Source organism: Mesocricetus auratus, unplaced genomic scaffold, assembly GCF_017639785.1.
Source record: "Mesocricetus auratus isolate SY011 unplaced genomic scaffold, BCM_Maur_2.0 Super-Scaffold_100027, whole genome shotgun sequence".
Taxonomy (NCBI): domain Eukaryota; kingdom Metazoa; phylum Chordata; class Mammalia; order Rodentia; family Cricetidae; genus Mesocricetus; species Mesocricetus auratus.
In genome coordinates, this window is record NW_024429208.1 from 22,836,938 (window position 1) to 22,854,978 (window position 18,041).

The window sequence follows — 18,041 nt, forward strand, 5'->3', positions numbered from 1 at the left end:
CAGGCAAATAAATACTTTAATAGTCCCATTTAGGTTGAAAACAGGATGATATATAGGACCTGTGCTCTTTTTTGTTTATTTGAGACAACTTCTCTCTACAGTCCCGGCTGTCTGGGAATTCACTATGGTCTCAAACTCAAGAGATCTGCCTGCTTCTGCCTCCCAAGTGCTGAGATTAAAGGCATGCACCACTACACTCTGCTCTGTATACACTCTGCTCTGTATACACTCTGCTCTGTATACTTACTTTTATGGTGTGTTTTGCCTGCATGTATGTATATACACTACGAGTGTGCCTCGTGTCTGCAGAGGCCAGAAGAGTGTGTCAGTTCCACTAGAACTAAGTTATAGACAATTGTGAGCTGCTATGTAGGTTATGGAAACTGGCCGCACTTAATTTTTACACCATCTTTGATTGTGCTAAATAAGGCCTATATAATTTGTTTTAGACACACACTTTAATATGCTTTATCTTTTATAGAAGTCACTGAATTGAGCCAGTCATACGTCTTTAAATTTTTCACTTGCTGAGGCTCTGAGTTTAATCCCCAGAACAACAATAAAACAAAGACAGAAATGAAAAACCTAACATATTGGTTTTGGGTTGTTAACTGCTCTGCTGAGCTTGAGAACTTGAATTTTAGAATAGCAACCCACTGAACAGAAGACTCCCTACCAGTCCCTGTAGCATGGAGGGTTATTTAGCTGGAGTCAGTCACTGATCATCCCAAATCCTTGAGCAAGGCCTATTTCACTAATGCTCATATTTTATTCACAACAATTTCCAAGTATAAACTTTGGTATGATTTGTTAATTTAATTTTAATATCACAGAAAAAAAATTGATTTCACTACCTTGCTTCCAATTTCACAAACGTCAATTGGGTCGTTGTCACCACAACAGCCAGTGTGTTTGTCACTGTGTCCTGGGTCTTCCCATGTCTAAAACAAAGTGAGGGTTAAAGCATGCATTCAGACAGTCATTGCCAACCAAGCAGAATTGCTTGACACTAACTAGTAACAGTGCATGAATCTTAATGTGAAAATATAAACTTCGGCTGTTTTTAAAATGTTTACAAGTTCCATGAGAACTTTAACTATACAGAAGAATTCTAATTAAATACTGGAGCTATTATGCATATAATGCTAAACTAAATCTAAGCTTCAAAACAGAGAATGAAGCTGGGTGTGTCAATACACGCCTTTGAACCTAGGAGCCAGGGGCACGAAGATCTCTATGAGTTCCAGGCTAGCCAAGGCTACATAGTGAGATAGCATCTCAAAAAACCCCAAAACAAAAACACTAAGGGTCGGGGGCATGTAATTCTGTGGGAAACACTTGCCTAGCATGCACAAAGCCCTGGATTTGAGCCGGGGCACTGAAAACAGAAAAATACGTTGATTGACTGTTCTAGGCACTTCATCTATCTGCTATAAGCTGGATTCTCTTCATAATAAATTTCTACAACACAGATGAAGAGGCAGTAAGCCTGAAATGGAAATGATACCCTCTGATGTTGAAAGCATCGCTGCTGGCTGGGAGCCAAGGCTGAAAAGCCTAAATTGCCGGTGCTCTTTCTTGGCTAAATTGTGGCCAGAGGCACAGCAGAGCATCTCACAAAGAACCGATGGTGTACTGTCAGGTGTGCGGTGGAAAATGAGCTGTCTTTTATTCCTAAGCAGAATACATTCGTGACTTGGATTTGCTTCCCTATTCAGTGGCAGGAAGAAGATCAAAGTGAAAGGGGATAAAGGCAGACTGCTTCCGACACTAGGAAGGCAAAAGTCAGCCCCTGGAAAGAAGCTCTTCAGCACTGTTTCCCCACAGGGGTCACACTTCAAAGCTAAATACCAAATCAATTGAAGAGCAAAATAAATTGCTGTAATTGGGGCAGACAAATGACTTTGTGATTACTCAACAAACTAGATGAGTTTGACCTATATCTTAATAACTTATGGAGTTTCACAATGTTTCCACTTAATAATTCCGCCTAAGGATGAATAAACCATTACCCACAGGAAACAATAAATTGAACAAGTGTCACTGGATCAAACATATGTCCTTACTAATAATAGATACAAGTCTTTTTTTTTTTTTTTTTTTTTTTTTTTTTGGTTTTTTGAGACAGTGTTTCTCTGTGTGGTGGCGGTGGCTCACACCTTTAATCCCAGCAATGGGAGGCAGAGGCAGGTGGATCTCTGTGAGTTCATGGTCAGCCTGGTCTATGGAGAAAAGTTCCAGGACAGCCAGGGCTACACAAAGATACTCTGTCTTAAACACACACACACACACACACACACACACACAAGCAAGTTAATTTTTACTGAGCTAAAAATGTTCATTTTCAGGCTGGAGAGATGGCTCAGAGGTTAAGAACACTGACTGCTCTTCCAGAGGTCCTGAGTTCAATTCCCAGCAACCACATGGTGGCTCACAGCCATCTGTAATGAGATCTGTTGCCCTCTTTTGACCTGCAGACATACATGCAGACATAACACTGCATACATAATAAATGAATAATGAAATCTTCAAAATAAATAAATAAAGATTAAAATTCTTTAAAAAAGTTCATTTTCAGCAAACTCTTGGAGGCATACCTGAGGGATGGCACCATAGTTCCAGATGTATCCTTTATAAGGGAACAGATTCGCAACATAACGGAGCTTTCCTTTCTTCACGTCTTGCTTAATTGGATTTAAAGGGTCCTTTGTAGCAATCTGAAATAAATGTCAGACGGTTGTGAAATACTACCTGAATAAGGATCTGAGGAAACAATGGTATGTATGTCCCCAAATTCCACCTTAAGGACTTGAATCATCCCTAACATGTTGATTAGTGAACTAATAAACTAATAAACTCTTACAGAGTTTACTTGTGTATAACAACACTCAAGAAAAGCAAAGGAACATTACTGGTTCCAGAAAGGAAGAAGTAATATGGGAATAAACACCAGCATTATAGAGAAAAAGTTCTGTGCTGGCAAGATGGCTCAGCAGGTAAAGACTCTTGCCACCGAGCCTGACTACCGGAATTTCATCCCCAGGACCACGCCTACACATTGTCCTCTGTCCTCCACAGGTGTGCAGTGGCATATAAGTACCTACACACACATGCAAGCTAAAGTTTTTAAATTATTAAAAACAAATAAATGCAATGGTGGTGCACGCCTTTGGTCCCAGCACTCGGGAAGCAGAGGCAGGTGGATCTCTGTGAGTTCCAGGCCAGCCTGGTCTACAAAGCCATACAGAGAAACCCTGTCTCAAAAAACAACAAAAAAACAAACAAACAAACAAAAAAGCCAAATAAAGTAACAAAATAAACAAGACTTTTAGGAAAAGTACAAAATAAATATCCAACTTTGGTATTCTTTCCTATTATTCAAACATCTGAAAGTTTGCAAGTGTGGTTACTGTTTAAAAAAACAAAAAAACAAAAAAACCCCCGTAATCTAAGGTAGCAAGGAATAGTGGTGAAGGTCTTTAATTAATTAATCCCAGCACTAGGGGACAGAGGTAGGCAGATCCTGATGTTGGAGGCTAGCCTGGTCTAATAGTGAGTTCTAAAACAGCTAAGACCACAGAGAGATACCCTGTATCAAACAACAACAAAAATCCAAGTGACACAAGGTGAGTATCAATAAGGAATGGCAGCTATGTCATTTGCCATCAGAAACAAAATTCAGCTGGGTAGTAGTGGGGCCCACCTTTGAATCACAGCACTAGGGAGGCAAAGGCAGGAGAATCTCTGTGAGTTCGAGGCCAGCCTGGTTTAGAGTAAGTTCCAGGACAATCAGGGCTGTTACACAGAGAAGCCCTGTCTTGGAAAATAGAAAGAAACAAACAAAATTCAACAAAAGTCCAGCAAGCTCTTTCTGGCTGAGATGCTAAAGGAGTCCAGGTAGGCTAGGGGACAAGGAGAGACAGCTGTCTACGGCCACACATGCCTGAGATACCAGCATTTGGGAGGCTAGGCAAGAGGATGAAAAAGAGTCAAGACCAGCTTGGGTTACAAAGTGACAGCTTATCACAAGAAGAAAAGAAAGGAAACGAAAAGAAAAGGAAAACTGAGATTCGGCAGTGGGGTCGCACGCCTTTAATCCCAGCACTCGGGAGGCAAAGGCAGGTGGATCTCTGTGAGTTGGAGAACAGCCTGGTCTATAAGAGTTAGTTCCAGGACAGGCTCAAAAGCCACAGAGAAACCCTGTCTTGAAAAACAAAACAAAACAAAAACGAAAACGAAACGAAACAAAAAGAAAAGGAAAAGCGAACACTAACACTGGCTTTGGGGCCATCAGAAGCAGTGGCCTGGGGAAGCAGTCAGGGGCATATATATAGGTTTAGACAAGACATAGGAAGCCAGAAGTCTGGATAGTTCTCATCTTTAAGCAAATCAGTTTGGCTATACAAAAACTAATAAGCTGGGGGCGGGACAGACGGCTCAGCACTAAGAGCTTACTGTTCTTGGAGAAGAACCCAGTTCGGTTCCAACACCCATTTGGGCAGCTCACAACTGTCTATAACTTGGGTTGCAGTAGATGCTACACCCTTTTCTGGCCTGTGCAGATACCTCAACACACAACTTGGCACACTCACAGACACACACACACACACACACACACAAACTAAATAAAATCAATCTTATAAAAATAACTAATACACCAAGTGTGCTGATCTCCCTTACCTCCATCTTGGCATTTGACCAGCGTGGAACCTCAACCACCATGTGGAACACATCCTGGAAAGACAGAGACGGTGAGAGAAGCAGAGCTCATTTGTTCTCATCATTTGTTCTCGCGGTGTGTCCACGCTCTAGTTCTTTCAGAGCTAATTCTGACAATTGAAATTTCAACGAAATGTAGGAGAAAGACAGAGGTGTGTGTGTGTGTGTGTGTGTGTGTGTGTGTGTGTGTATGAACGAAATGCAGGAGAAAGACAGAGACGTGTGTGTGTGTGTGTGTGTGTGTGTGTGTGTGTGTGTGTGTGTGTGTGTGTGTAGATGAAGACAGGAACACATTATAGTAGAATCAAGGTGGCAGGTGCATGGTCATTTACTGTATATGATTCTCTGAACTTTCTTATGTTTTACATTTTTTCATAATAAAGCATTTGTGAGTTTCTCAAAAGAACCTTCCCTGAAAGGAGAGGATAGTTTTTCTTTTCTTTTCTTTTCTTTTCTTTTAATATTTTATGTATTTATCATGTATACAGCCTTTTGCCTGCATGCCAGCGGAGGGCACAAGATTCCATTCAAGGTGGTTGTGAGCCACCATGTAGTTGCTGGGAATTGAACCCGGCTCCTTTGGAAGAGCAATCAGTGCTCTTAACCGCTGAGCCATCTCTCCAGCCTGGAGGGGATAGTTTTTAAACAAACATGAGTATTTCTCTCTGGCTGGAGAGATGGCACAGTGGTTAAGAGCAGATACTGCCCTTCCTGAGGACCTGAGTTCAGCTCCTAGCGCCCACATCAGGTGGTCCGCAACTACCTGTAGGCCCAGGGCAATCTGACCTCTGGGGGCACTTGCATTCATGGGCACATACCCCCCATACACAATTAAAATAATGAAAATCAATCTTTATTTCTGCCTCTGGAAAAGGCTGTCTTCAGGAAAGTCACCTCCAAAGGCTGCTGCTGTTCCCTGCAGTGTCCTCTAACTACCCAGGGGGTGTGGAAGCCCCTCTTTCAGAGCAGCTCTGTAAGACAAACATGATCCAGCCCGGTACCTGGTGGCCTCAGTTTCAGTGTCAGCACTAATCAGTCGGATTGCTGACACGATTCTCCAAATTTGGCTGCTTCCTGAAGTGATGGGAAAGTCCTGTGTATATGTCAATAAAGCACTGTTGGCCAATAGGGAAGCAAGATAGGTGGGACTAGGAGTCCAGGAGGACTCTGGGTAGGAGAAACACAGGGAGTCATCATGTAGCCTGCCAGAGAAGTAAGATGTCGTCCGGTAAGAGAAATACTTAGATGGGTTAAATACTTAAGTCAGAGCTAGCCAGTAAGAAACATGCAAGGCCAACAGCTTCATAATTAATACAGTGTCTTGTGTGTTATTTGGGCACTACAACCCAACAGAGCCCAGGTGGGGGAAAACCGAAGCAGCTGGCAAGGAAAAGGCTTCTCCCTACACTGAAGGTCTTCCAGCAGAACTAGAAGCTTGATATTAATGACAGGAGCACACCTTGATATTTTACCTGGTGGGAGCTCTAGTATAATTACAGCTTAAACTGTGTAATACATTGCAGTGAATGATACATTCACAAGCAGAAATCCCAAGATGCCAACAGCTTAAAAGGCACACAAGTCATGTATGGATTTGACAAGGGTTTTTTTTAACTGAAACTGAACATCAAGTTGTCTAAACAGTGATTTCTATTAAAAAAAAAAAGGACTTTAAATGAAGTATTTCAGTTTACAGCCTTTACAAGGGCACTCATGAACCAAGCTGCAATTGTTCTTTAATAAAAAGCTTATCTTTCAGACAGGCGCGGTACACATTTGTAACCCCACCACAAGGCAGGCAGGAACAGGAGAACCATGAGTTTGAAGCTATCCTGGACCACCAAAAAGACAAGTTTCAAAAAGGAAAGGAAGGAAATAAAAACAAAACCCTAAATTTGTTTCCAACAGCAATACCCAGAATGTTCACAAGGTGGCGCTGTTGCAGCATGAGAGATTAAATGAGAAACTCAAGTTGGTTGTTAATTTTTCTTCTTTTTCCATCCTCCACCACCCAAGGAATGGCATACAATGCCTAGACATGGCAAATGCCTGTAAACTCAGCACCTAGTAGTTTCAGAAGACCAGCCTCTGCTACATATCAAGTTCAAGGTCAGTCTGGGCTGCATAAAACCCTATCTCTGCCGGCGCACGCCTTTAATCCCAGCACTCGGGAGACAGAGGCAGGCGGATCTCTGTGAGTTCGAGGCCAGGCTGGACTGACAGCCTCCAAAACAGAGAAACCCTGTCTCGTAAACCCAAAAAAGAAAAAAAAAAACCCCTATCTCCAACAACAACAACAAAAAAAGTAAAACCACAAAAAGAATTCACTCCTGGAAATTAAAAAGTAGTGCCTGGCAGTGTAGTGTGAGTCTATGACCAGAGCAACAAAGTGGAGCATGATCAGTTAGAGCTGAATCCCAAACCGGAGGCTGAGAACAACGCTGAACACGTTAGTGGAACCAAATGACAAACACACACGGACGGTAAAGTTGCCTATTATTACACTACTACTCTAAACACAAAAAAGGAAAGAAGAAGAAGAAGAAGAAGAAGAAGAAGAAGAAGAAGAAGAAGAAGAAGAAGAAGAAGAAGAAGAAGAAGAAGAAGAAGAAATCCTCAGGAAAAATGGTAACAAAAGAATCCTACTGCAAACACTCTTAGAAAAGCTAAACAAACTTTAAAAGCTGGGATGTAGCTGGGCTGCTGGAGAACTTATTGAACATACATGAAAACCCAGGTTCCATCCCAGGCACTGGATAAACCAGACATGATGGTGAAAGACCCCTACCCAGGACCCCCTAAAACAAGAAAAGCAAGGCCAGGCCGTTGCCTAATGAAAGAAACCCAGACCAGGTGCCTGGCCCAGCTGGCAGGATGTCAAACAGGATCTGTGGTCACCAGAGCAGTCATGGGACCCGGATAATAATTGCTGAAGCGTGCCAGGGTCTTTCATAAAGTAATACCAGGAAACTTAGTCCGTGGGAACTACCCCTGCCCCCAAGATGAGCCAATGAAATGCCTGTTACTTATGTAACCATTAAAACTCTATAAATATTGTACTCCCTGCAAGCCCGGTATGCTCTGCACCCGAGTTGCAGTAGCATCCACAGGCGCCTGTGTACCTAATAAATCACCTCTTGCATTTGCAGCCAGTGGTCTGGCCCCGGTTCTTGGGCAGAGGGTTCGGTTCAGTGCCCGGCGCTTTGATGCCGAGGTCTTTCAATGGCACATGCCTATAATCGCTGACCTTTGGAGATGAAGGAAGGAGGATCAGGAGGATCAGGTTATCCTTGGTCAGAGGTTGGAAGCAAGCCTGGGCTACATGAGACCCGGTTTCAGAAGCAAAAAGGAGGGCAATTGATACATTGAAGTTGGTAGTGGGCTTGCCAGGTGTCGTGGTGCACACCTGTAGCCCCAGCAACCAGGAAGCAGAGACAGCTGAGGTGATCCTCAGATGCATTGCAAATTCAAGGGCAGCAGGGACTACATGAGATCCCGCCTCAAAGATGAGCAAAATGCTGCCCCACCCACCCACTTCCAGAGTTCGAAAACTATCAGAAGAGCTCACCTTGTATATATAAGGAAATGCTCCTGCCCAATAACCACACTCTGTCTGGACTTGAGACAAGGTTTTGCCACGTAGTCCCAGCGGGCTTTAAACTCAACCTCAGCCTCCTAACTGCTGGGATTATAGAAATGCGATACCACACTCAGCCTCATGATGGCGCTCTCACACAGGTATCAGGCTTCACCATCTCTTGTCAAGAGTTTCCCTTACTGCTCACTGAGACAAGGGATTTTAACCCTTAATCTTTAGTCTCTTAAGATTATGTTATAGGAGCCGGGCGGTGGTGGCACACGCCTTTAATCCCAGCACTCGGGAGGCAGAGGCAGGCGGATCTCTGTGAGTTTGAGACCAGCCTGGACTACCAAGCGAGTTCCAGGATAGCCTCCAAAGCCACAGAGAAACCCGGGGGGGGGGATTATGTTATAGGAAACCAGGCGGTGGTGGCATAGGTCTTTAACCCCAGCACTAGGCAGAGACAGGTGAATCTCTGTGAGTTTGCCTGGTCTACAGTGTGAGTACCAGGACAGGCTCCAAAGCTAGAGAAACCCTGCCTTGAAAAACAACAATAAAAAAAAGTTACAGAAATATATTGTCGAAGTAGTTAAAAGTAAATACAAGACTGGAGAGATGGGCTGCTCTTCCAAAGGACCTAGGTTAGATTCCTCGTACCCGCAGGATGGCTATAGCCATTGGTAACTCCAGTCCTGCGGGATCTTGTAGCCTCCGGGCAGGCACCAGGCACACATGGTACACAGACATACATGCAAGCAAACACCCATGCTCATCAAAAACTTAAATTAAAAAGTAAAATTTCTGAATTATTTTGTTGAGAAAAATATGATGGACAAAGCTGACACTATTGTGTTGTAACTTAGAGCTCTTGTTGTTCTTGACTGCCATGCCTGCTGCTATTTTTGTGGAGTACTAAATAGACGTGTTTCCTTAAAAAAATATATAATTCAACCAAAGAAAATGTGATATATACCAACCAAAAGACTACTTCTCAACACATTGTTAAGAGTCAAGAGTTAACCTATTAGAGTTGAAACACACACACACACACACACACACACAAAACAAACAAACAAAAACTAACACGCACACAAATTTCTGGTAGTACAAGTCGAATGTCCCTTTAGGCAAATGTTTGGAGCAGGGCTGATGAGATGGCTCATGGGATAAGGGTGCTTTCCAGCAAGTATGACAACTTGATTTCAATTCTTGGAACCTCCGTGGTAAAATAAAATGATTCTACAAACTATCCTCTGATCTGTACACCTGCTCTGTGGCAGGGACATTCCACACATACACACTTAGATAAACGATCATAAAGATGGTTGGGACCATAAATGTTTCAGATTTCAGAGGTTCTTAGGGTTTGATATACTTCTGCAGGATTTACTGAGTGAGCACATCTAATCCAGCAATTGAAACTGCTCTGAAATCTGAGTGTTCAGTTTAGGGATGTTGAAATGGAGTGCCTTTGTCCTGTGATTAAACCTTCCAAAAGGCTGGTCACACTCACTCCTGTAGTCAGAAATACAGTGGTCATAGGCACCTATGCAAAAAAAAAAAAAAAAACAACTTAATCTGCCATGTGAACTAAGACCAAGGCCCTGTTTCCTCTTCAGAAATACTACAGTATGATTGAAATTTGCTAGGATATTCTAATCATACCTTTTATCTTCTCTTCTGTACAAACCAAGCAAGAGTTTGTGTTTTCAGTTGTCAAACCTGCCTATAATTTGCAATGACTATGCATTTAAACATCAGTCTATCTAATTAAAATTTGACTTCCCCACCCCAAGGGAAAAAAAGAGATAGTTTCATATTTATTTGTGCCCTCAGGAGCCTGGAAAACAGAAGTATAGTCACTACTAGTGTTTAACATGAACACTGAAGACCCAGCACTAAAAAACATCAAATTTCCAAAATTATAGTATCAAGTCATGATAGCTGAGCATTTTAAGGTGTGGATCTTGGCTGGGTATGGTAGTGTATGCCTATAATCCTAGTGGGAGTAAATGGAAACTCAGGGACTTGAGCCAGGGCTATCAGTAGTTTGAGGTCAACTTTCATTGTATAGAATGGGCCTGATCAAATTGCCTCTAATCCTAGCTACTCAGGAGGCTGAGAGAAAGATGGTGAGATCAAAGCTTGCCTGGGATAGAGAATGAGCTATGCTAACTTCACAAGATAAAAAGAAGGCTAGGGATACAGCTTAGTGGTAGAGCATGTGCCCATCACAGTGTAACAGCCTAGGTTCAACTCTCAGTAACAAGAGGAGATACAATCCAAAACCAAAACCAAAACCAGAACCAAACTGATCTTATCTACTCAGTGTTCCATATTGTTTATGCCAGGTTGAGTTTTCCATTGTTCTGAGTTTGTTTTCTGTTATCTCTAATGCTGTCATAGAAGATATTCTCAGTGATAACTACACTTTTAAATTTAAACCCTAAATAGACTCCAACACAAAGAACATTTCTGCAATTAACAAAACAAAACAAAATCCAGTAAAGTCCCTGCCATCCTCTTTACTGCCCACTATGTTTGGACAGAATCCAGCAGCACACCTGATTTACAAGAATTTCCTGATCCTGCTGGCTTTGTTAGCTAAAGCAAAAGCAATCCCAGTATTATCAGGACTGAAAGGTCTGACGTGGACTAAAAGCTCTAAATCCTCGGACATTTTTCTGCAGAGTGGAGTCATTAAAAGCATATTGTCACTTGTTAGAAGCACACCCTCACAACCCAAAACTACTCACGTACACTTACACTAGAATTCAGGGGTCAGGGAGAGGCAGGGAGATGCCTGAGGTGAGGGCTCTTGCTGCACAAGTTAGCAACCTGAGTTGGATCCCTGGAACCCATACAAGATGGAAGGAGAGAACTGACTCCACCAAGTTGTTTTCTGACTGCCACATTAAAATTACACTCTTCTGTATTAGGTCAGGTTGCTTTTTTTGTTGTAATCCAAAATAACATCTGTCATCCACACCCTTATTTGTATTGCAATTAAATAACTTCCTTAAAAACAAACGAACCTGTTCCGGCTTCTTGAGTGGCAAAGAGAAACTAGAAGGCCCTTCTAGTCTGAGCACTGCTGAAATCCAGTTCTCACAGGGGAATGTGTCTTATGAAAAAGATTCCTAAGTAATTCCATCACAGACACAACACAATCTCTAAGAAATGGTGTTTTGCAGGATGTAAAACTTCATCTCCATTTCCTATTTTGCAGTGTCCTGAAACTGCTATCAGAGCAGGAGCCACAACTATGGTGACCCGTGGCTATAGCACTGTGAACTTGTGAAATGGGAAACCAGCTCTGGATCAAGATACTTCTCTCCTCAGCACACCATGCGCAATGAATGTACCATCGGTCAACCCATACTCCATCTCCTACGCCTTCAGAACTCAGAGGGGCCTGAGGTATCATTGTAAAGCATGTTACAGTATGGCATGCATACTACCAGACCATACATAGATAATCCAAGCCACACAAACAAGACAGTTGAAGGGGAGACTCAGCAATTCATGTCAACTTTCAGGAAATCATAAGGAACAAATCAGAGAACCTGAGTAAATACTACTGTGAGGCTCCCATAGGGAAGACATCCAATTAGACTCCTGTAACTGCAGTACATAATTGGCTTTGTTTGCTCCACTGCCTGGGGGGGGATGGGGGGTGAGGGAGTAGGGATAGGTCAGACCAGTTCCTCTGAAGCTACCTACAAACCGGATTTCTTGCCAGTGTTAGCACACTTCCTAGTAGAAGTATAACTCAATGTATACATCTATTCCTCTCTTAACTTTAAAAAGTTATTGTGTGTATACGTGTATATATATGTATGTGTATGTGCACAAGCATAGATATATGTACAGAAGTCGGTTACCTTCCTCCAGGGGAAGTGTTCTCGACCCATCTCAGCAGCTCTACAGGCTTATTTCTACCGAAGAGAACAGTGATGCTTTGAACACGAGGTAAGACTTTACCCTGGCAATATTACTCTACATGTGCTATGGGGTACACATGGATTATGTATCAGTGGGTAAAGGCGCATGTTGTCAAGTCTGGTGACCTGGGTTTGATTCCCAAAGTCTACATGGTAGGAGAACCAACTTCCTGCATCACACACACACACACACCCACACTCCGCTGCCCCCCAAAAAACAAATAAGATTAATCTCAACAGTAAGTGCAACTTTTACAACTTAAAAAGCTTTGTCTTTAATGCAAACAATACCTCCTAAAGGAAAGGCTGACCCATGTGAAAACAATCAGAGCTCCCATGTGTCAAGTTCCTATACAGTAAAAACTTCTGCTGCAATATAAAAATAAAAACCTAAGCTGGCTTTTTGTTTGTATGTTTGTTTGTCTGTCTTCAATTGACCCTGGTTGGTCTAGAACTAGAGGCAATCCTCCTGTATCACACTGAGATTATGCCCAGCCAAAACTGAAAACATAGACTGGGAATAAAGTCAAGCAATAAATACTTTTCCCAGCAGGTATGAAGCCTTAAGTGTGATGTCTAGTTATTGAAAAAAGTAACTGGCAATGTACTACCAAGGGCAGTAAATATTTATATAAAGCCATAGATCTTTTTCCTTTTTCCTAGGAAAGTAAATATTCTTACTAATTTGTAGCATACCTACCAATCTGTGCTAAAGTCAGATTTCTGCAGTTCACTGGTGTGTACAAGAACACACATATCAAGCCGGGCAGTGGTGGCGCACGCCTTTAATCCCAGCACTCGGGAGGCAGAGGCAGGCGGATCTCTGTGAGTTCGAGGCCAGGCTGGACCGACAGCCTCCAAAACAATACAGAGAAACTCTGTCTCGTAAAACCAAAAAAAAACAAAAAACAAAAAAAGAACACACATATCTTTTCAGAGATCTGTGTATACCTTACCTAACACTGTTTGCAAATTCACTAACCTACTAAAAGAACTAAGTTTTCTTGTACTCACTGAGTTTATTTTCACTGTTTAATAAACATCTGTGCTGCTTGGTGTATTTAAAACCCTTAATATAGCAGGAAGGCTTCAGTTCCAAACACACATATCAATGTGAGCCTCATCACCACACACACAGACAGGCATCTTAAAAAATTCTGCTTCTATTCCTTCCCCAACTTCTAGCTGCTTCTTCAATCTAATAATATGGTTTAGTATGACTTCTTATTTACTCATCGAACTTTTGTATGACAAATGAGAAATTTCAAGTGTTTATTGAGATGTCAGTAAATTCATTATGTACAACTAGGGAGCTAATTTGAGAGCCCATATTGGTTGAATGAGGTAGCACATGAGTTTAATACTAGCACTCAAGATGGCAGAAGCAGGTAGATCTCTGAGTTCAAGGACAGCTTAGTCTGCATAGTGAGTTCCAGGACATCCAAGGATATGTAAAGAGGGGGAGGATAGAAGAAAGAGGGAGGGAGAGAGGGAGGGAGGGAGGGAGGAAAGAAGGAAGGAAGGGAGGGAGGGAGGAAGGAAAGAGGGGAGGAAGGAAGGAAGAGAGGGAGGGAGGGAAGGAGGGAGGAAGGAAAGAAGGAAGGGAGGGGAGGGAGGGAGGGAGAAAAAAGAGAGCATATTCAAATGACATGGATTCTTACCTTTTCTGCATAAATCGGGATATCATGAAATGGAGAAATATACTGTCCTTTCTCATTTTCTGAAAAACAAATAAGAAAAGCTGTTGAGTGGTTATATTTCCAAATGACTTTTTAACACTAAGATTTTATTCCTACACTATAAAACCAGAACAGAACAAAAAACAACATAGCCTCAGTGGTAAAACAACTGCCTAATGTGAGCAAGTCCTTCAGTTCAGTCCTCACACTGGAGTGGAAAAAGAGGAAACCACTTTGCAGCTGAGCCTGGTAGTGTTGTGCCTATAAACCCAGAAACTGGGAAGATTGAGACTTCAGGGTTGTGCCTGTTCACATATTAAGACTGTAGCCAACCTAGGCTAGGCTACATGAGACCCTGTCTCAAAAATACCAAAAAGCAAAAACAAAAAAACAAAAAACCCAGCACCCAGGAGACAGAAGGAGCTCTGTGAGTTTAAAGCCAACTTGGTCTAAATATCAATTCTATACCAGCCAGAAAGAGAGGGGGAAGAGGAGTGGAGAGAGAGGGAAAGAGAGAGATCTTGTTTAAAAACAAACAGCAAGTGCATATTTTACATTCTCCAATCCCTCTCCAGGACCAGGTTTTCATCTTATGTGCTCTTTCTGCTTATACAGGGTGTAGCTCCTATTATGAGCGCAAGGATCTAATTATATTCCTCCCAACCCCAGCCTTGAAGGGCTTACTATACAAAATATATATCATTTATATATTATATTAATAATAATATATTACATATTACTACAATTAACTGCTTATAGAATTTTGGTGAAATACCTGCAGGAAAGAGGCCAACTAACATACTTAGAAATTCATGCTGTTTTAAGTGACACTTCAGACCTGCTTCAACGTTATGACTTTCCTTAAGAATGATCTAGTCTCAATGACATCTTCACAAGCAATTTCTACATTCTAGAACTATCATTATCTGGAAAGTAATTTTAGTCCAAGATGGTGGCCCATGCCTGATGTGAGCTTTTGAGGGACTGGGACAGGAGGGTCAGGAATTCAAGGTCATCCTTTGGCTACATATGTAGCTTGGGCTACATAAGACCCTGCCCATCTGATATCTCCAGGATTCTTTCCATTAGTTGTGACTCTACAATCTATCACCAAGCACATCTAACTTTTCACATCTATCACTCATACGGTTCACACTGAGAACCTTGCAATCAAGTTACCTCCCCAAAAGAAAAATTATTTATATTAGGAATGGATGCCAGCTGTCAGGTGTGGTGCCCAGGGCCTATTTTCTAGTAGTTGGAAGGTTGAAACAGGAGGATGTCAAAGTTGAAGCCAGGCTGAGCTGACCAGGAAAACCCTGAGGTCCTACCCCACCACCATCCCCAAGAAAGAGGGGGAAAAATGCTAAGAAACTTTTTGGGTTTTTTTTGTTTGTTTGTTTGTTTTTTTTGGCTTTTCAAGACAGGGTTTCTCTGTGTGACAACCAGGACTGTCCTGGAACTCACTCTGAAGACCAGGCTGGCCTCAAACTCAGAGTTCCAAATGCCTCTGCCTCCCCAGTGCTGGGATTAGGTGTGTGCCATCACCGTTCACATAACTTATCATTTTTAAAAAACGCAAAGAACCAGAATTGGTTAAATTACATAGTGATTCTAAATTATTAGCATTTCTTACGTTCCAGACAGTCCCTTTAATAAACTTTGGCCTAGTCCAAAGTCAAGGAGTGGCTTTGGTCTCCACTAACAACCAAATAATCTCAGCCAATACATTATCTAAGTTAAAAACAGGTATTTGTTCTGCACATATAGCGATCCGCCCAAAGGGTCACTCTAAGGTGTACTGATAAGGTCTGGGGCTAACACTATTTCCAGACCAAAGTTCCTACATAATACTTCCCTTATTGTTTAACTCTGTAATTAATTAAAATGAGGCCCACCCTTCCCGGATTTCCCCTTCATTAGATGTATAAGCTTAGGAATTCACGGTCCCTTTCGCTCCAAACCAGTGTTTACTGCCCTGTCCTCCATCCACTCAGACCTCGATAACCCGTCCATCCCTCCCGAATAACATAAAGTTACAATATGGAAGACTTTCCTTAGCACCACAAATGTATACCTAGAAGCTGGGGGTTGAGCTAAAGAGAAACCCCAGATAGGAAGCTTCCATCACCAACAAGGCAGAAGATAGCACGACCTGGAAGGCGCTCCACCTTTCTGAGTGCAGCGCAGGGGATAACTAGAAGGTCGGGACTCGGGTCCCAGCACCAGGGTTAAGAACCTGGCTGCTCTCCCTCCTGCTCCTCGGTGGCACGTCACCAGTCTGCCTGGGGAGGAAAAGCTTTCAGTTTCCTAGGGAGCACTCCCAGCCATCAGTGCTTAGAGAAGGCTCGCAGCCCACGAGGCAGGAGCGCAGCTCATCAAGGACCGAGCCGGCAAGACCTGGGCCTCAGTTTCCCATCTCTAGAATACCGGGGAGGGCTCGATCCCCCTCGGGATCAAATGAAGGTCTTGAGGAAATCGCCGCCCTCCCTCCCGCGTTGCTCTGAGGACAATCCTCTTACGGTGACTGTTGTCACCTCCCGGCACCTTCTTAGGGATGACTCAATGGTTTCCTTTCCCACGTGGCCCCAGTTCGAATGTGTGGAGGGAGCGATCGCGGTGGGCACTGGGATGTCTGCCCTCGCCAGCCCCGCCGCCCGCTCGCCGGTGGGAAGGAGACGCGCCCGTCCGCTTGCTCTCAGAGATCGGGCTGGAATGAATGGGCTGCCGGCCCGCGAGCAGCCTCCACTCACTTAGGAAGACGCGGTACTCGAGGGTGAAGGGCGCAGCGCGCTCCTCGCTGCTGAAGCCACTCATGATGTCCGAGACCCGCCGTCACCTCTGCACAGCCACACAACCACGCAGCCCCGACACAGAGCAGCCGGAGAAGGGGAGAAAGTCCGCGCCTGCGCACCGAGGGCCCACCAGCTGGTCGTCCGCGCCGTGCCTTTAATGGGCTGGGCTCGGTCTACGTCCCGCCCCCGCCCCGCCCTCGCCCCGCCCTCATGCGCAGGCGCACTCTGCCCGGCGCGCCTCCACACGCCCCGCCCCCAGGACCGCCCCTGGCTCGCAGCCTGGGCCACGTGGCCGGCGCCCGCTGCCCTGTTGAAACTGTCAGCCGGTTGGTGGCTCCACAGGGCTAGAACGCAAATTGCCCTCCAGACGCACACCCCGCTCACCTTTGACTCCACTCGTAGCCTGAAGATGAGGTCCTTATCTCTGGAGGCCTTGATAAGCCACCTGCTTCCCACGCAGTCCTTATTAAAGCTGAGGTTTGGCTGACCCAGCTCTGAAAATTGTAGGCTCTGACTTGGCACACTTTAGAGCCACCAGCGAAATGCCTGCTCTTCCATTTTCCAGCGGTTAACATGGGGTAAATTTGCTCTTACTAATCTTCCTGACTCTGCTTCTCTTCTGGGTTGTTGTGTGGGTTCTGCTTGGACCAGTCCGAAGTTCCTGCCCTCCCCATTTGCGGCGGCTTTCTCCCCAGATCCACTGGGACTGAGATTGAAGCACTGGGGAGACCCAGGAGTGCACTCCTTGAGGACATTTCTCTCAGGGGCAGCTTCTTGGATCTTGTTTTCCTACTAATGTTGCAACACCTCGGGCCAGACACCATCCCTCAAAGTGTGAGGCCGTGGACATCACTAACTTCCCAGTTAAATATGCATTTTATTTATATATAATATTTATATATTATAACCCTAATTATAAACCAGGTATGGTGGCTCATACCTGTAACCCCAGAACTCAGGAGGCTGAGGCAGGAGGATTGTCATAACTTAAAGACCAGCCTGAGCTACATAGTGAGTTCCAGGCCATCCCCTTGCTTCAGTCTGAGACTGTCTCAAAATAAGACAAGTCTAATTATAATCCAGGAAATGAGCTACATTTTAAAAAATAGCTAATTACACTTTTTTAAATGATAGGCAGAATTTCTTTTTAAAATACTGTTTTTTTTTTTTTTTGTCTGTTTAATACGTTTTCTCTTTGTAGTTCAGACTGTCTTGGAACCTGTTCTGTGAAATCTACCTGAGTGTTAGGATTAAAAGTATGTGCCACGGCCGGGTGGTGGTGGCGCACGCCTTTAATCCCAGCACTTGGGAGGCAGAGGCAGGT

General features: G+C 43.6%; 1 protein-coding gene across 1 annotated transcript in view; it reads right to left on the bottom strand.

Annotated features, from left to right (window-relative positions):
* Positions 1-16,861, bottom strand: part of Ppa1 (inorganic pyrophosphatase 1) — a 28,836-nt gene extending 11,975 nt beyond the window's left edge. The window contains exons 1-5 of the mRNA XM_040732200.1: positions 16,676-16,861; positions 13,905-13,963; positions 4,681-4,734; positions 2,598-2,717; positions 855-941 (exon numbers count right to left, since the gene is read on the bottom strand). Coding sequence (XP_040588134.1) covers positions 855-941; positions 2,598-2,717; positions 4,681-4,734; positions 13,905-13,963; positions 16,676-16,739 — 384 coding nt within the window. The 5' untranslated portion in view covers positions 16,740-16,861. The remainder of the gene's footprint in view (positions 1-854; positions 942-2,597; positions 2,718-4,680; positions 4,735-13,904; positions 13,964-16,675) is intronic.
* Between the last annotated feature and the right edge of the window lie 1,180 nt (positions 16,862-18,041).